This window comes from Solanum stenotomum, chromosome 3 (assembly GCF_019186545.1).
Source record: "Solanum stenotomum isolate F172 chromosome 3, ASM1918654v1, whole genome shotgun sequence".
Classification (NCBI taxonomy): Eukaryota; Viridiplantae; Streptophyta; class Magnoliopsida; order Solanales; family Solanaceae; genus Solanum; species Solanum stenotomum.
Window position 1 is genome coordinate 19,826,901 of NC_064284.1, and position 20,382 is coordinate 19,847,282.

At 31.7% G+C, this 20,382-nt stretch overlaps 3 protein-coding genes across 5 annotated transcripts in view; 2 read left to right on the top strand and 1 right to left on the bottom strand.

The window, feature by feature from the left end:
- LOC125858059 (uncharacterized) overlaps positions 1 to 20,382 on the bottom strand; it is a 280,326-nt gene that overhangs the window by 165,446 nt on the left and 94,498 nt on the right. The window contains exon 3 of one of the 3 annotated variants that reach the window (XM_049537736.1): positions 13,396 to 13,413. The exons of 1 other annotated variant lie outside the window; for it this stretch is intronic. The gene's annotated coding sequence lies outside the window, so the exon portion shown is untranslated. Of the gene's footprint in view, positions 1 to 13,395; positions 13,414 to 20,382 lie in introns of those variants that run through there. One more of the 3 variants, XM_049537737.1, reaches the window with a different exon arrangement.
- LOC125858048 (transmembrane ascorbate ferrireductase 1) lies at positions 3,036 to 6,184 on the top strand. The gene is made up of 4 exons (XM_049537722.1): positions 3,036 to 3,319; positions 4,651 to 4,699; positions 4,787 to 4,986; positions 5,703 to 6,184. The coding sequence occupies exons 1-4, from the start codon at positions 3,176 to 3,178 to the stop codon at positions 6,003 to 6,005; spliced, it is 696 nt and encodes a 231-aa protein (XP_049393679.1). The 5' UTR covers positions 3,036 to 3,175; the 3' UTR covers positions 6,006 to 6,184.
- LOC125858051 (remorin) lies at positions 11,607 to 14,377 on the top strand. The gene is made up of 5 exons (XM_049537726.1): positions 11,607 to 11,930; positions 12,847 to 12,894; positions 12,987 to 13,074; positions 13,692 to 13,773; positions 14,019 to 14,377. Exons 1-5 carry the CDS (start codon positions 11,747 to 11,749, stop codon positions 14,211 to 14,213), a joined length of 597 nt encoding a protein of 198 aa, XP_049393683.1. The 5' UTR covers positions 11,607 to 11,746; the 3' UTR covers positions 14,214 to 14,377.

Sequence of the window (20,382 nt, forward strand, 5' to 3'; positions counted from 1 at the left end):
CCATAATTTCACAAAAAAAAAATAATATGCACCTATATTTTAGGTTATTGTAATTAATCTCTTAAATTTGATTATTTGTTTTTATTTATGTTGCTAACCAATCACTCGTAATAGAGGTGGTCATTTTGATAGAGATGGTTCTATTTCGTCAGATATCTATTTGAATATTTGAAATACGAAATAAATTAAGAATATTTGAACTATATTAATTCATACTTAATATTCAAAACAAAGATTTTGCTTAACTCTTTTTCGATGCAGATGAATAAATCATTATTTTCTCTTTCAGTTGATACTATCGGGAAAGAAGTTTAATTTGCTTCGATAATTTCGTACGTATTATCAATAATAACATTCTCACGAGAGGGATGAAAAGGAAGCTTGAACAGAGTGAGAGAGATACAATCCATTAGTTTTTAGATTATATTTTTATGTTATAAAATAAAGTATTAGAAATTATATAACAAAGAAATGGAGAGAACGAGCAATATTGTTTTCCTTCCAATCTTTCAATGCATTTGTGTCTATATATAAGATGAGTATATATAGAAAGTAAGAGTATATTTCTAATCCTTGAAAGTCATGAAGAAGATCTCCAAAGTCATGAAGAAAATTTCCAAAGTCATAAAAAATCTCCAAAGTCATGAAGTGTGAAATTACAACATGACATCCACATTTTATTATTTACAATATTTTTTAAATTATATTTTTCCTAGATCAATTTTGTAAATATTGCTGGAATGTCATTTTTTAGGTTAAAATTTTTCAATTCAACTCAAAAGTATCGAGGTTTAGTCAAAATATTATCAAAATATTTAGTTCGAAAGAAAATACCCCATTGACTATAAGTAACAAGTTACCAATCAACGTGAGTTGTGGTGCAGTGATTTTATCCTTAATTAAGTATCTTAAATTTGAGTCCTAAATATGAAGAAAATCTTGTTGGGAGCATCATTTTCAAATAGGCACGACAGTATCGAAGCTTCAATATGAGTTCCGAACACTGAGTAAAAAAAAAAAGTTAACAACCAAAGTCGACGCCCAAAGCATCCACCTACCACCAACGTGTTCCTTTCTTCTACATATATTACACCTACTTTTGGAATGTGGATCGAAAACCAAATTTACCGTATTACCATTTAGAATTATTCCCTCCGTTGCAAAATAAATACTCCCTTTATTTTATATTAACTTAATATTTTGGGATTTTTTCATTGTTCAAAGTTTAAGATAGATGTTTGATTAATTTTTTCATATTTGCCCTTTTATTTATTAAAGTTTTATATTTTTTAGGAGAAAAATTACACTACTTACAAAGTTATATCTATGATTTCATAAAGTGCAATAGTGAAAATTATGATTTAAATTATGTTCTCAATATTTTTTTCCCTTAATATTTATGCATTGACTTATGAATTCAATTAATATGAAATAGAGAGAGTATTACTTTTAGTTTTGGCACACGCCTAAAAAGAATGGTTCATTCCTAAAAACTAAAATGTATTTTTACTAATTAATTCTTGATAAGTATTTTTACAAAAAGTATAACTTTATAATAATTTCTTAATTATGTAAAATTCTTCATTCCTAAAAACTGAAAAGTATTTTACAAATTTATTCTTGATATATATCTTTTTTTAAAAAAGTATAACTTTATAATAATTTCTTAATTATTTAAAATTCTCTTGATAAAAAAAATAAATTAAAAAACATCACATGAAGGCGACAAACGTAACAACAAAACCATGGCTACTTGCCACGTGTAAATGATCCACATATAATGGAGATAGTTTTGTCATCATTTACGGATCTTTTGATAGAGCATATTGAGAAAAATAATGCACGCATTAGGCTTGTGTATTATTAGTATCTTGTTTGATATTTTTTTCTAATTTATGTATAACTAATGCTCGTATTAGTTATACATTTTATTATGTGTTAAGGTGTGTATTGCTAATACCATGAATTTCTAGGTATTAATAATGTAATGATTTTAATACATGTATTAGCATGATTAAAGACACAATTACCCCTTAAAAAAACCTCTTTTTACATCTTTTCCACCATAATAGTGGAGGATATCTTTGTAAATAATTTTTTTAATGCAATGCATGCTAGTTTTACTGTATTAAATCAAACAATGCATAAAAATAATTTATCTATAATTTATGCAAGTATAACCAATACATGTATCGCTAATGCAGACATTATTAACACACTCTATTTAATATTATTTTTATGCACTCTACTTAAAGATTATCAAAGGCAAGAAATTACAGTTAAAAAAATAATACTATAAATTAATGATAATAATGTCCCACAAAATCAAATATAAAAAGAAAAATCGTCACAAAAGCACTTTAATTATGGAAAATGGTTCTAGACCAAGATGCCTTTATATCATTCAAATTTGTCTATAGATTATGAAAAATAGAATAATAGCATTTTTGGTTAAACTTTCAAAAATTACTTATTTTGAATCGTTTTTTTTTTATAAAAAGAAAGTGGTTTTAGAAAATTATCTTTAAAGAGTATCAGTTCAGTCAATTAATTAATTTTTTTTTTAAATTACTTAATATTAAAACATTACTTGGTGCTTCCTTATGTAGTTATGTTGCCATCCAAAATCATATACTACTTTTAAAAAAAAAGAAATTTGGTCAAACAAGTGATACATTTATTCTTCTTTTGAAATTTGATCTCAGATATGTCACAACACACCCTCAACATTTTGTTTAAAAAATCTTAAGCAAAGAAATTACATACATAGAAAATAATTTAAAGAGCTAAATTACATCGAACTTCTCATCTAACTTCAAAAACTCAAGTAAATAAAAATAATTATTTTTTCTGTTTTATTCTTAATAGTACTTTATATTATAAAACTAAACACAAACACCTCAAGAAGTTACATATATAAATAAAATAGATATATTATTTTATCTTAAAACATAAATTAAAAATAAAATAATTAAAAACTTTTCTAGATTAATATTTTTTCTGGTCTTTAAAAACACACACAATAACATTTAGCAGTATTTCAAAAGACTTTTCTCTCCCTTGTCTCCATCTAAAATAGCCCAAATTCACTTGATAAGATTACGATTACACTCAACACATTTTCTCCATTGCTCTGTACTTGCACTTGTTATCATCAAAGAGAAGAAGATTGAAGATGGCAACTGGGCTAAAGGCACTGCCTTTTTCATTTGGGGCACATTTTCTTGCCTTAATTGCTGCTATTATGGTCTTAGTTTGGTCTATTCACTTTAGGGGTGGCTTAGCTTGGGAGGCTGAAAACAAAAATCTCATCTTTAATGTAAGCCCCCTTTCCCCTTTTCTTGAAATTTGGTGGGGTGGTTGTTTTTTCCTTGGAATAGTATTTGACTTGACATCTTGTTGTGTTTTTGTTGGCAATTTTTATTTGTTCTGTGGTGGGGTGTAATCAAGATTTGGTTTTGCAAACTTGTCAACTCTATTTGTGACTGATGAATTTTTTACTTTTAACATATTTGAGATTTTTACAGCTAGAAATTACAGTTTTTAGTTTGAGAGAAATCTTCTCTGTTCAAAAAGAAGTTTTTTTTTTTTTTTTTGTTGATTTATGAAAAGTCTGAATGTTATGATCTTCTTTTATCCTTTTTTGAGGGTGTTCTTTTTTATGTATTTTATTATTTGGGGTTTATACCAACATTTGGTTACCTACCTACCTACAACTTCTCTGTGTTGTATTCATACAATTTATAGTTAAGGAGGAAGTTGACTCTAAAATATGAAACACTGGATTGAACAAATGAGTGGTCTGATTCTATGTTGCTCGGACTCTTCAAAGAAGTCTGGGGTGCATGTCAGATTCTCCAAAAGTAGTGTATTTTTGAAGAATCTGACATGGGTGTGGCAACGTAAGTGAACAGTCCGCACAACTTAGGTCTGATTCATCATGATGCTTTCAGTCGTCCAACACCATAGAAGTAGTGATCATTTGTTATGGAAATTAGAGAGTTTGTTACAACAACATATTCATTGTGATCCCACTAGTCTGGGATGGTAGAGTGTACGCATACCTTAGCTCTTACCTTGTTAGGTATAGAGGTTGTTTCTGATATAATTTTGCAAATCATTAATTGATCCAAAATGTAGGGAAATCAGAGAGTTTATTGTTCCAGTGTTAGACATACTTAACACTCAATGCTCTTGGGGGAACCTTATGACTGCAAAAATACAAGAGAATGAAGACTATTTGTCCTGTGTCCCTCCTACTTGTGTTGCTCGGACTCTTCAAAAATGTCTATGGGTGCGTGTCGGGTACTCCAAAAGTAGTGCATTTTGAAGAATCAGGCACAGATACGGCAACAATTTTGGAGAGGCCCTACAATAGTGGTGGATAATTTGTAGTTGCACAATATTGCTAGATTAAATTTTACAATAATGTTATTGAATTACTTCCACAAAGAAAATTAGATTATGAGACTTTCGTGTTACGGATTCAGCGGGTACAATCTCAACTATCATTTCCAGATATCTTAGACAGCAGTTTTGTCTACTTTATTAGTACTACTTATACTGCTGCTTAAAGCATCGTCTTTTCCGATTATGGTATTTTCATGAATGTATTATCTTCATATTTTCTCTCTGGTTGTTGTTTTCCAGATTCACCCTGTACTTATGCTTATTGGCTTCATTATTCTAGGGGGAGAAGGTAATCGAGATGTTTATAGACATCTTTCCTTTATCTTCTTTATTATGCCATCTGATTATTAATGCCTTGTCAATCCAAAATTTACAGCCATCATAAGTTACAAATCTTTCCCCCTGGAGAAGCAGGTGAAGAAAAAAATACATCTAGTTTTACATGCTATCGCCCTCATACTTGGAATAATTGGAATCTATACCGCATTCAAAAACCACAATGAAAGCAACATCCCCAACATGTACAGTTTACATTCCTGGATTGGAATAGGAGTTATTACTCTTTATGGCATTCAGGTAAATATCCCATTATGACTCCTTTTATCTAATTGAAGAGTGAAGGAATAATATTTTGACGCTCGTAAATTGTCATGAGATGAAGTTCCAAGTAGGTTCTTTCATGTATTTCTGATCCAAACGGTGTTACTTCTTGGTCGGACTTTTCATAATTGTTCCTGTTCAATTTATGTTTCTTGATAAACCATACACAAATAAATGATACTGTAGCTGTTTACGACGAGGAAACACACCACTTAGATGTCAACCTTCAAAACTTTGTGTCAGAGCCCACGTCTAAGGCACTTTCATGGCGAGCACAATGTCCATTTCTTCTTGCTTGGATCTCCTGATCTATCATATCTAATCGTTTATTTGTCTTAACTGGTGAACATGTGGAGGAACTGTAAGAGAAGAATGGAAATCCGTGCTCTAACTCGACATATTCGTCTTAATCATATTCGACCCTATCTTTCTTGTCCAATTGATGATGCATATTGAACTTCAGCAAGTTTGACTAGTTGCTCTCCCGACCCGGAGTGGATTCTAGGGGAAGGGTAGAGCCTCACTTTGTATGCATGTGTGGTTACTTTGGGTGGGGTTTTCAAAATATACTAAAAGTTTGCAAAAGACTTTACATACTCATAGGGGACACTTAAACCAATCTTTATCTGTTTTAATACAAAATTTGATGATCACGAGTTGTTTCTCATTACTCGATGACATATCATTTGCAGTGGATTTATGGATTTGTGGTGTTCTTCTACCCTGGAGGTAGTTCTGAAATCAGACGCGATTCACTTCCCTGGCATGTGCTTTTGGGAATGTTTATATATGTCGTGGCTGTTGGCAATGCGTGTTTAGGCTTCCTTGAGAAGCTCACATTCCTGGAAGTGAATGGCTTGGCTAAATATGGTTCCGAAGCCTTCCTAGTTAACTTTACTGCCATTGCTACCGTTCTGTACGGTGTCTTTGTATTTCTGACCATTCTTTCGCAAGGTCCCACTGCGGATGATCATAGTTACTCTGCCATTGCTTGAGTTCCAGTAAGCTATTGTTACATATCGCGTTATATTGAACGTGAAGCTTCTCTACCTTTCATACTTAGATCATCTTGTTTTACTTTCTTCGATTATATTCCTCTTTGTATAGTAAAGTAAGACTCAGTTCTTACTACTATTGTAATCATGATGAGCACAATCTTGATGTTTATGCTATTTCTTACTACTATTGTAATCATGATGAGCACAATCTTGATGTTTATGTTATCATATAGTACATGGGAGCAAATATTCATGTATAGATGATTGTTGTGGGACGCCATGAAAACTTGGAATACTTCTCTTTTCTTAATTGTCTGGATGAATGAATTATTTAAACTATCTGTTTGTTTGAACAAGTTTCCATAATAAATAAATTATCTTATCTCAACATATTTCTGTATGATAACAATTTGATAAATTGTTGAAATTTCAATTTTCAATCTCTAACATTCGATGGCAATTACCTGTAGTAGTAATAGTAGTTATTATAATCTCCAATAGATGGAATTTTTAGTCAATTGAAAGATGTGATCTTTGCATTCAATTATAATCTGGGCAGGAGCCAAGTCCTTCAAATAGTAAATGTCGAACCTCTTTTAGTGGTAAGTATGTTCGCTCTTTAAATTTTGAAATTTCTTAATGAAAATTTTGACTCCGCCTATTTCATGTAACTACTAGCTGACGTGAAGTTATATTGAATGTGACACTAGTGGAACCAAATAATTGTTGGTCTGAGACAAGTTTTCTATCTCTGTCTACATTCTAAAAACGTTATCCTATCTCTTCTAATATCTTCTCATCTTCTATCATAACCAAAAATATTGAGCATCCCATTATTTTCTACCTAGAAACTTTTTTATTTTTTTGAAGTTCAATTTTCAATTGACAAAATGTTGGCTGCAAAAAATGCTAATATTTGAGAGCTATTCAACATTTTTCTTTTTAATAAATAAATAATCTAATTCCATCATTCCATAAAAGATAAAAATAAAAATCTCGAACCATCATATGGTCAAAAGTTAAAAGATGGTTTCAAAAAGTTTAGATGAGAATATTTAAATTACGGTTAATTAATATGCATTTTTTCATTATTTTTTGGTTTTTCACCCGATGTCCGATATTGACATGGAACTAATAAAAATTCCAATTAAATTCGAATCACATAATATAGAACTCGATAATACTTCATATCTAAAGCTCGAACCGGTTTGTTCACACAGAGGGCCCCGGCAGAAAGGTCTATTCAATTCCTTGTCGGCTGATAAATTCTATGTTAAATGATCCAAAATATGATTGTGATATAAGCAACGATATGTCTGCTCCTAGCTGGATTTTTTTACCATGATGTGGCGCGCTTATCGGCCGCCTGTCTCATTTTTTTTTTCCTTTTTTGGGTTCGAATCTAGGTTCGATGCTCTGATTGATCTATATTCGCGCTATAGAAATTCTACTGTAATGAACTAATATTGGTGCGGTTTTTAAAATATCGTTAATAATGTCAAAAATGACTGAAAGTTTTTGAGTTCAAATCTAAAAAAAATCTTGTTTAAAAAATAAATATAAAGATTTTTTTGAAGATTTGTAAGAATAAAGGAGTTCTTTTAAGTTCTTAGAAAAAATGGAAAAACTTCAAATGCTAGTCACAACTCACAAGTAGTTTTTGAATAGATTTTTTCCCCTCTCCAAGAGCTCCCACCTTTTTGCTTCCTTGCTGACTCGAACTCATAACCTTAAGGTTAGAAGTGAGGAATGTTTACCATCCGAGCAACTACCTCTTGTCTGATGAATAGTTTTTTCTGTTTCTGCAATAACCAGAAAACTATATATCTTAGTGTTTGGTTAAAAAAAAGGTTTTGTAAAAAGTAGTTGAGAGGGATATAAATAAAAAATTATAAACAACGATTGAGATGAGATAAAAATAGAATTTTCACATTTATAGGTTTTGAATTCGAATCAGAGAATTTCAAGTTTGAGAATTGAAAAAATCACGCTAAGGAGTATTAATGTCCTGCATGACTTGAATTCAAATTAATCGAAAAGTGATTTTCTTGATATTTACTTCTCCTCCTCTTGCTTATTTGATTGAAAAGCTAGTCAAAAGTGGACTAATAAATGATAGAGGACGTTCATATTATTACAAGCTAAGTTATAAATGTTGTTTTGCTATAGCGGATATAAGTTGTAAAGTTTTATTTGAAGACTCCACGCTGTTATGGACCACCATACACAACTTTAAACCAACTAATATATAATCCTTCCCCTAAAATAAAATATTAAAAGCTGGATCTATTATCGCAAATGTTCTTTAGTTATATAATCATTTATATAAGATATTGGTGAAGAATAGAATTATGAAGTCAAGTGTGAGAATAAATGATCCATTTGGCCAGCAAAGAAGCAACAATATAATCGATCAAATTGCTTTAGTTTAAAGGCCGCGGATCGTAATTTGAATTTAATCAAGACTTCTATGCCAGCTCCGAACACCAGTTGAGAAATTGAAAAAATTAAAACAGGTGTGTTTGGGGGACCGGACACCTTCGATTGTTCAGCCAAGTAAAGACGCTTTGTTAATGCCACAAGCTATTGTTTTGTTTGCGTTTTGCCAACTCACAAAAACTTAGGCCCCTCCATAGTCCAATATTATACATCTAGACTTCATTATGGATGAGTTGAGGTGAAATCCCAAAAAATTATGTTTCTATAGTTAATTTGATTGATATATTTTTTTTGTTAAAATCTTAAGGTTGAACACCTTTGTTTAACTTGTATGAAGTTTAGATAAAAATGATTGAACTTTAGTTATATGTCTTGTGTCTATAAATTCCAGGCAAAAATGTCTAAACTCTAGGTAAAAGTAACTAAACTTTGCCATATACGACTAGAGTTCATGAAAAAATAATAAAGCTTCATTCATATGTGTCTAAAGTCAATCATATGTGGTTGAACTTCAGTTATATAAAACTTCAAACACCATGTATCTAAAATTATTCCAAAATGAATGAACTGGAAAAGTGTACGCACTACAAACAATGATTTCAAAATAAGGTATCAATACACTTCGGTTAATATTTCCTTTGAGACGTGAGTTTTAACTATGAAATGGACGTACTGAACCAAATTTAAATGGTTGAGTTAAATCGATTAACGAGTTGGGTCATAGTATATTCAATTAATTTAGTTAATTCAAGATTAGTGGATCAATTTTGATGAAATACTGAAACATAATCCAAACTTAATTTTTAGAATCATTTTTATTTATCTATTTATTCTTTAACAATTCAATTATAACCCATTTTTCATTGATTAATTCGATAACTCTGAAAATCCTCTGCTCTATGATCCCAATATTACAAAATGAGACTAACAAAAACTTTTACTTATACCTAAACTCAATTTTTTTTTCGTTTGCTTTGATAAGTTTTTTATAGGTCGATTTTCAGCCACATAAACTGTCCAAATTGAGCCAACTTTTTAAATGAGTTATTAATTCGAATTATGCATAAATTGACTTGCCAATAAATATATCTCCAGCTCATTTCGTCCAAAATTAGAGACGAATATATTTTTATGAGCTCTAAATGTTGTTAATTAATTTCCTCTCTTGTGAATTACCGTATCATTAACGTAATAATTGAGCCCTTAATTTTTTTTTCGCGTTCTCATTAATTTAATGTCGGCAAGGGACCTCCTTCTAGTATATATCTAAATAAATAAGTATCTAATTTGATTCTTAATTATTTGAGTGCTTTATTAAAGTGACAAAGCAACGTTATGAACATCCCTTTAATACGCACTAATCCCTATAATTGTTGGATATTCCACATCGGTGGAAATGTTGTTTTTCTGTTCTCTATATATGAACTAGAACAATTTATCTTTTGAGCTAATTTTTAAGTGATATCATGTTGGTCCATTCAAATTCATCGTTTCACCCGATATTGAAATCCCATATAATTGCAAGGTCCGGGCTTGCAGGGATGTTGGATAGACCACATTGATATGGTCTTTTAGCTATGGAGGTGTTGGATATCTTATATGTTCCTAACTTTTTTTTCTTTCTAAAGAGGATCTATAGTGTTTTCATTTACTTTTCAGTGTGTCTCGAATCCTTAATCTACCAATTAATAATGATAATGCTCAACCACTTAAACAAATCTTATTTATCGTAAACTTTCAAAAGTTGATTTAGACACAATTTTTTTTGTTCAAATCAGTACATAGATTTGGAATAGTGAAGCCTTGTTTGGTAGGTGAATTGAGAGTGTATACATTCTTGAGGCAATCAATTAATAAGATCCATGTGGATTGTGGAAGAAGTCGTGCTTAACACTTTCTTCCAACCAACTCCTTCACTTGTTATAATTTTTCACGCCAAAAAAACTACTATCACATGCTATTAAAGACCCTACAATGACAATATTTAATTTCTATCTTTTCAATATTTTGTGTATCTTACTAACGTATCAGCTTTCATTTAGATATTTTCTTTTCTCTTTCTATAATCTGTCCTTTTTTGCTTATTGAATTTTGGACTGAACACCTTGGACATTCGACCAGGAATCCCGATATAAAATGTGAAAGAAGAAGGTTTCAAAAACTATTTTGTTCATCAGCATTTTTCGATATATTTTTTTTAATCGATAAGTAAAAAAAGTTTTATTTACCAAAGAGCAATACGTACAAGTTTCAATCTCTAAACAAGATTGACAATGACCAGAACCCGAAAGTCAAATTTATTTTGCTGGTATAGTTCAATCTGCTATAACAGATTAATCATTGTTTTTTTATCAATTACCTACTACCATATTTATCATGAAAATTTATGTGTTATTAAATTATAAGTAACCTAATTATATAAAATCTCTAATATTGCTTGGATATATAATTCAGATTCTATTCAGATGAAACGGTCATGGGAAAACAAAAATAACGTTGGACCTAATTAGGACCACATAAATTTTTACAAGTATATCAAAAGTAACATACTGTTTAAAGGGAATTATTTTGTCCCAAAATACTTTAGTCCAACGGCTCTGTCATCATTACTTCCTCTGTTACATATTAGTTAATCACTTTTTATTTTACAGGTATATAAGAAATCATAAATAAAAAGATAATTTACTAATTCATTCCTTAAAAAACTTTTTGAAAATTTTACAAAATATATGAATACTTTAAAAAAGAACTAATTGCAAAGGTAATAGAAAAAAAATGTTTTTTATTTAGTAAAATAAACAACTAATATGAGATAATTATTTTCAGTATAATGATCAACTAATATGGAACAGAGGAAGTATCATATTTTAGCTTAGTTAGTGAGAGGTATTGTCACATATAGGGTTGTTCCTCACTTAATTAAAAATCTTTCAAGTTCTAAATATCGGAAAAAATGACAGGGAGCACTTCTTTCGAATGGGATCATATTAATCAAACTCCAATGTAAATATCGAACATCGGATAAATCGAAAAAGAAGTTAATGAAAGGTGAAATGGCATGTGACAGCTCACCATTGGCCAAAGGAGTTTCCCCTTTGCACGACTGTACAAATTGATAAGCCAGCTAAGCTAAAAAATAGTCCCATCTGTCCTATCCCTCTTTCTCTCTTGTAAATAACAATCTATGGTCCATTTATATATAGTATGTCCAATCAATTAGGGTGACAGTTACCTTCCTCCAACTACTAAATATCTTCTTCTTTGAAGAATTCTCTATTTTGTTGATTCTGTTTGTAGCCATGGCAGAATTGGAAGCTAAGAAAGTAGAAATTGTGGACCCTGCACCCCCTGCGCCAGGACCTGTTGAAGCTCCTAAAGAAGTGGTGGCTGATGAGAAAGTTATAGTTGCACCAGCTCTGCCTCCTCCTGCAGAAGAAAAAGAAAAACCCGATGACTCGAAAGCATTAGTTGTCGTTGAAACTAGTATAATCTCTTATCTCTTTGTGTTTATGGATATTTCTATTTTATGTTTTCAGCTGAATTTTATGTTTACTATGAAGAGAATTGCCCTGCTTAATTTTAATTTTAATTTTTTGAAAACTGGGGGAGGGGAAGGGGATTATAAGATGAGGAATCGAACGTTCACCAATTACTTCAAGTGAGCTATTAAGAATTAAGATTCAGTTGCCTTGCTTAATTGAAGTTGTTCCTGTGTAGAAATAGTTTGTTTTCTTTTGTTACAGGACTTTGTATGATTGAAAAAGTGTATACTGACACAGCAGTAGATAAAAAAGAAAAGTTTTTTTATTTTGTTGAAGCAATTGATTTCTTTATCTATTTCTGTTTCAAAAGGGAAAAAAAAAATTGGTGAAAGATTTATTCTATGTTTGTGAAAATTTCACTTTGATTAATTCATGTTATTTATCTGATGTTTTTTGTCCATCTTTTTTTTTGTGGAGAGGGGGAATACAGTGGGATTCGAACCCACACCATTAGGGTTTCACAGCTTGCGAACAGAGCTGCACCCCACTATTTTTATCTGATGTTAGGAGTTGTGTTGAGAACACAATTAACTAATAAAAGTGTGCTTTCTCTAACAACTTAAGCTTTTTAGACGAGATGTTACACACTTCAATATAATATCAGAGCAAGCAGAGATCGTGGAATCGGTGGCGTGTTGAGAATGCAATTAACTAATAAAAGAATGTGCTCTTTCTAACCGCTTAAACTTTTATATAAGATGATTACACATGTTGTTATGCACAAGTTCTAATTATGAGTGTTTTTCAAAATTTTGACCAGTTTCACTACTCTTGCAGTCCTTAGCTTAGATTGTGCTGTCAAAAAATTGTAATTTTTTATGGTCTCACTAACTTTGTGCTACTTTTGTTATTTGCAGAAGCACCAGAACCTGCTGATGAGAAAAAAGAGGGATCTATTGACAGAGGTAGCTTACGATTATTCGTTTCTCTTTGGTTGGTTTTAGTTCATTTACTGCTTAAAGATCATGGACTAATTATTATGATGTATAATCCTCAGATGCTGTGCTTGCTCGCGTTGCAACAGAGAAGAGAGTATCACTCATCAAAGCATGGGAGGAAAGTGAGAAATCAAAAGCCGAAAACAAGTATGTATTCAATCTGCTGATTTCTCATGCATGCTTATGCTTGGTGTATTGGGACTCATATACATGAATTGGTTTTGCTTGTGAATGAACGATAATTGTATGAATCATGTTAACTGCAAATAGGACACCAGTAGCAATTTGACATTTTCTTGCTCAGAATTAAAAACTTGTTGATTACAGAAGTATCAATTGCTCTTTATGAGACATTGATAGTTTAAGCTTGAGAGAGTAATTAGAATTTTCTTCTTAAGTAAATTACTAAACGATAGTATATGTGGCCAATTGCTGATTATGGATTGACATGGCTGTGACAATGTATTCATTTGCTTCACTAACAATCTTCTTCATTCGGTTTGAAATAATTATATTTTGTTGCAAAATATGCATAATAGATAGTGTGAGTTGCATGGTCCAATATTATCTATCCCATGGATCTTCCCATTGAGAAAGCCCTGCAGCCAATTTTAAGGATCTGCATATACCTTTTCTGTCATTTTCTTTTTCTCTTCAAAGTAATGGGCAATGATTACATTTTTACGCAAACTCTAGGGAAACGTTGCCTTAGTTTATGAAAGTGTTATGTATTACTGATTGTGGTAACTGAAATCTGTTGACAGAGCTCAGAAGAAGGTATCTGCAATTAGTGCATGGGAGAACAGCAAGAAAGCTAACCTAGAGGCTGAGCTCAAAAAGATGGAGGTGAGTGGCCATTCTTCAATTTGTGCGATATAGTCAGTTGTATGACATTCGTTATTTGCTTTTCATTTTGATGATAAAGACCAATGCTTTTGTTGATTTAACTACTTATCTCGATAACAACACAAGGACATCCATTCTCTCATATTTCTGATGGTTTCGTTTGTGAACTTCTTGTATTCTTAACTGAGGAATATTTTCTCAACAAGTTCCCATTTTATTAATCTTCCATATCTTGTTGTGAGCAGGAACAGTTGGAGAAAAAGAAGGCAGAATATACTGAGAAAATGAAAAACAAAATTGCTCTACTCCACAAGGAAGCAGAAGAGAAGAGAGCGATGATTGAAGCTAAACGTGGAGAAGATCTTCTCAAGGCAGAGGAGCTTGCAGCAAAATACCGTGCCACTGGAACTGCTCCAAAGAAAATCCTTGGAATATTTTGAAGCAGCAAGCACCAGGTCTGCATCGGTAGTGATTGGGAGTTACATTTTGTAAAGTTTGTGCAATTGGAATTTTGTTTCTTGTTAGATTACATTTGTGTGATTATATATTTTAGAACCATTTATTGTTTATTGTTACGTGTGCATAGTGATGTATTTCCAGTGTATATAGCACCTGGACAAAATTAACTTTGTGGGATTGTATGAAAAAAAATGTTGAAGGAAGTCTTCATGTTAGTACACAACTCTTGCAGAAAGGCGAAAGCCTCTTTTTTTAGTAAGACAGCTGAGGCTGTCATCGCGGTGCCAATTACTACAAAAACTTACACAACTGCAGTAATCATGTTGAAATAAGGCAAGTAATGCAGTGTTGTGTGACTCAGTGAAGTCGTAGCCCTATAAGGTCTCGATTACTTGGATCAAGTTAGTACGAGTCCTACTTGTTTCTCCTATACATGTTTCTAGTCCTCCAAATGCATCATACAGACTTAAAAAAGAATGATGGAGGTCTTGCTAGTCTTGCATTAGATCTTAAGAAGTTGAGTGCTTAACAATTACAGGTACACGCCACGATTTCCTCCTCCTAATAGATAATCATATTTTTCTATCAACTATATTCCTTTATGGTTAGGAGGATTGCATTTCTATGGCACTTCATAAGCTATTATCAACCGGTGGACGGACTGGAATAACTAAGTTAGTACTTTGCTTCAATTTATAGCCTACACAAGGAGTAATTTATCTTGATGATCATGTCGAAACAGCTAAAAACAAGAACAAAGGAGGAGTTATGCAGAAAGTAGTGACAGAAACCAAACCTTTAGTGGATTAAGAAAAGAAGCAAGTTAGTATCAATCATATAAAGAGATAAAAAGAGAATCTTTGGATAGCTTAGCATAGCTGCAAAGCAATTTACTTTGAGACTTATAAGATATAGTTCAAATTAACTTGATAGTTTAAAACTCTATACAACTATGTTCAATATTCTGGGCATAGTATTGTCCTTGATCCTTGCAAACTCGGGGTAATTTTTCCAATGATCCAACTAAGACTTCGTGTATACGAGAACTTGCTGACTATCCTGAGCTAGCTTGGAGGAAGGGGCTTCAATTAAATCCATATACTGTACAAATAGGATAAAAAAATAGTCTTTTGACATATATAAAGTTGTTGAATCCCCTTGACGCGAGATCACATGCTTAAATTCCTGGTATGACAATCCTGGCTCAACCACTGATCCCGTGGGCTGAGACTAATGTTTAAGAACCAGTTTCTTCATATCTGAGTTCCAAGAATTCTCTGTGTTATCATCTTTTCTTTCTGTTAAATGGGAGGCTATTGAACCAAACCTGAAAATTTTTAATGCTCGACGAATGAAAATGAAGAATGAGGGGAAGGAAAACATTGCAGAAGAGTTTAGAGCATTGCAAAATTGAATATGGCCCAAAGTTGAACTTCAAGTATAAATAAGCCATGAATTGGAAGAAAAGCAATGCACCTTTGCTCTAGTTTAGAGGAAATTTCTATGGAAACTTCCACTTTTTATACATTTTCATAGAGAAAAAATCCATATATTTCAATAATTAGACCTACATGCTGTGAACGTGCCTTCTTTTGGCAATCTTGATAACTTATTGGCCGAAGAGTTAAGAGTAACAATCTTGGAAAACCAAAGTTCGAATCTTATTAGATACGACACCAGCCTAATAAATTGATCTTTTCATTTGCGTATTTGGTTCTAGTGTTGATGGAAGGTAGAAGGTACCGAATAATTTGTCCATTACGTCTTTTACTAGTGTTGGTACACCACACACATCAACATTTTATTATGCACACTTAAAAGTAACACTTTGAAGTCACAAAAGAGGAGATGGCTAGAAAAGAAAGGGAAGAAAACGGGGAAGTTAATTGTAGTTAGTTTTTTTTAACATGAAGGTATAATTTATTATTTTATATAATATGATGCATAATCAAAACTTAAAACAAACAGGAAAAAGAGGGGGAAAGATCATAAAAGTCCAAACTGGTGGAGTGTGAAAAAAGTACCATATTCATGTATAAATTCAAACACATGACATGCATATATTGAATTGGTATATACACCAGGTGAGGATAAATTTTACTCCTTTTCAATTAACTAAAAGAAAAAGGAACAATAATACATTAAGCTTAAGAAAAAGAAGAAAAGGAAAAGGATAAAGGCTAAAAGAAGAATCATGTCTTTAACAATTGCTTATCCAATTATTATTTTTTATTAAAAAAATTTGCTTATTCAGCTTCCTTCACACTTTTTTATTTATGAAAGAAATAATCCAAAAGTAAGGCATTATCCTTCGTTTTTTTCATATTTTTCTTTCTTCAGCTTACACAAAATAACTATAGAATAAAACTTGAAAAAGAAATATAGTTTGAGATTTAACGTGTATTCCTCTCATTATATTAGTGCTTTAAATATTTTCATAAAAAAGCAAGAATTTTTTTCCCCAAAATGAATATTAAAGCGATTTTGCTACTCATTATTTACGAATTATTAGAGTGGAATTGTCCTAATATTTTCAGCCTACGAATTATAAGTAGTTGCGATTCATATCGCGAAGAACCCAGTTTTCCATGAACGGATAAAGCACATCGAACTCGACTGTCACTTCGTCCGGCAACAATTTCTAGCTGGTCTCATTTCCCTCTCACTCTCAGGTCGCCAACGTTTTCACCAAGTCGTTATCTGGTCCTTCTCATAGATCGAATATTCGCAAGTTGGGGGTTACTTCCTCTCCCTCCAACTTGAAGGGGGATGTTGGTGATGAAGAAGCTCAAACTCACGACAACAATGGAGGACAAGGGAAAGAAACACATTTATTTCGTTTTAGACTTGTGCATCACAAGACAATAAAATTAAATCAAGACCGTTGGTTCAAAGTTTGATTGAGACACTTGGATGAGCTGACTCATCATTTTGGAAGCTTCCACAATATTGTTTTTTTAAATTATCTAATTTTTCTATTTTTTGTATAAATTAAAATTCTATATTATCTATAGGCTGGACAAATAGGATTTGTACAAGTGTCCTAGGCATAACAGATTTTGATTCCATTTTTTAATGTATTTATAAATTTTAGGAATCACATAGTTTTAATATGAAATTATAATCTATCCCTCTTTAGTTTGTAATTACATTAATCCCTTAAAAAGTAACACAAACCGGATATATAATATGTAGCTCGGATACATTATAACATAAACCGGATACATAATATGTAGCTCAAATACATTAAATACTGGCTCGGATACATTAATATGTAGCTCGGATACATTAAAGAAATAAGGGATTTTAGAGGTTTTTAGAAATAGAAGAGGATATTGGAAATAAGGGAAACATAAGACGTGTATTTCAGTAATTTTTCCTTATAAGCAACGTTACCAACAGAGGTTATGGTCAAGTGGTAAGTACTCTTTCATCCTTAATCAGAAGTCTTGGGTTTGAGTTCCTTGAGTACGGAGTTGCCTTTGTTAAGGAGTACTTTACCCCCAATGTGGAACTTCCTAGCGTGAATTAATAGGTAACTTTAACCACAAGTTAAAACGTTAGAAATTAGAATATTGTTTCTGGAAAGAAAATACATTATTAACGGGAAATTTTCACATATAGCCACTCAATAATAGCTTAATTATACTCCATAGCTATAGTTTGCTTACGATTCATAGCTACATGTTATAGGGAGGAGAGTGACGAGCGAGATTGGGAGAGGGAAGATAGAGTCGAGCGAGAGGGAGTAGAGAGTAGAGAGAGATAACTTATTGGCCGAAGAGTTAAGAGTAACAATCTTGGAAAACCAAAGTTCGAATCTTATTAGATACGACACCAGCCTAATAAATTGATCTTTTCATTTGCGTATTTGGTACTAGTGTTGATGGAAGGTAGAAGGTACCAAATAATTTGTCCATTTCATTTTTTACTAGTGTGGGTACACCACACACATCAACATTTTATTATGCACACTTAAAAGTAACACTTTAAAGTCACAAAAGAGGAGATTGCTAGAAAAGAAAGGGAAGAAAAAGGGGAAGTTAATTGAAGTTCGTTTTCAAGTAACATGATGGTATAATTTTTTTTTTAATGATTTGAAGCATAATCAAAACTTAAACATACAGGAAAAAAGAGAGAAAAAGATCATAAAAGTTCAAATTATTGGTAGATCAAAAAAAGCACCATATTCATGTATAATTTTTCGATTAACTAAAAGAAAAATAAAAAAGAAAAAGGAACAATAATACATAAAGCGTAAGTTAAGAAAAAAGAATAAAAGGAAAAGGATATAAAGGCGCTAAAAGAATCACGTCTTTAACAATTGCTTATCCAAAAAAAGAAGTGCTTATTCAGATTCCTTCACAATTTTTTATTTGTAAAAGAAATAATCCAAAAGTAAGGGATTATCCTTCGTTTTTTCATTTTTTCATTTTTTTTCTTTCTTCAGCTTACACAAAATAATTTTAAAATAAAACTTGAAAAAGAAATATAGTTTGAGGTTTGACATGTATTCCTCTCATTATAATAGTGCTTTAAATATTTTCATAAAAAAGCAAGAATTTTTTTCACCTAAATGAATATTAAAGCGATTTTGTTACTCATTATTTACAAATAATTAGTGTGGAATTGTCCAAATATTTTCAGCCAAAGAATTATAAGTAACGTTACCAACAAAGGTTATGGTGGAGCGGTAAGTACTCCTTCATCCTTAATCAGAAGTCTTAGTTCGAGTTCCTTGAGTACGGAGTCACCTTTGATAAGGAGCACTTTACCCCCAATGTGGAACTTCCTAGTGCGAATTAATAGGTAACTTTAACCACAAGTTAAAACGCTGGAAATTAGAATATTGTTTCAGGAAAGAAAATACATTATTAACAGAGAATTTTCACATATTGCCACTCAAAAATAACTTAATTGTACTCCATAGCTATAGTTTGCTAATTACGATTCATAGCTACATGTTATAGGGAGGAGAGTGGCGAGCGAGATTGGGAGAGGGAGGATAGAGTCAAGTGAGAGGAAGTGAATTGTATTTGTATATCGGTTAGATAATTGTATATATGTAATTACTATGTATATGTATCAATGATTGTATTTGTATATCTGCATACAAATTGAATTCATATACAATTGAATCGAGTTAAAACATTTGTATTTGTATAATTTGTATTTGTATAAAGTGAGAGAGAAAGACAAAAGAGAACTGGATATGGAAAATTATTGTATTTGTATAATTATTAGTGTATAGGACGGAGAGATGTATTTGTATATCCAGTCTCTCTCGCTTTATACAAACCTAAACACAAATTATACATTTATGTTTGTATAATATGTGTTTGTATAAAGTGAGAGAGATATTGACATAAGAGACTAGAGAGAGAGACTGGACAGGGATAGGAGAGAGGTGAGAGAGATGACTGAAAAAGAGGAGAGAGACGAGCGAGATTCCAGAGAGAGAAGAATAGAGGAGAGAGACGACAGAGATGAGTGTAATTATAACTAGAAGTAAGTTACGGATTGTAATTAATGTAAAGTATAGCTATATTAGCTAATTAACTATATATTACATGTTTGCTTAATCGTGAATTTTCCCTATTAACAAAGCTTGGCTTCCCAATAATGCTCCTGTCAAGTGTCAAGCCCACCATGGCCCAAAAGTGGCGACGCGTTACACGGGCCCCAACTCTTTTTGATTTGGATTAAGGGGATTAATTTGTAAAACAAATTTGCATTATAATGTTGGAAAATTCTATATAATAACAAACTATTAAGGATTAATTACAGAAATTCCACATTTTAGTTTACTTATTACCATTATCTCCTATAAGTTTTACAAATTTCCAAAATCTCTCATTTTCACGCATTAAATTAATGTATCTCGCGTATCAGATTAATGTATCAGCGCATCAAATTAGTGTATCTTGCGCATCAGATTAGTGTATCATGTATAAAATGTACATCAGATTAGTGTATCATGTATAAAATGTAATGTATCTTACTTAACGATTAATGTATCTCGCGCATCAGATTAATGTATCAGCGCTTATATTATTGTATCCGTTTGAGGGATTTTTGTAATTATAAACTTTTAAGGGATATATTGTAATTTTGCCTTAAAAGTATGTGATTTATGTAATTTGCCCAACT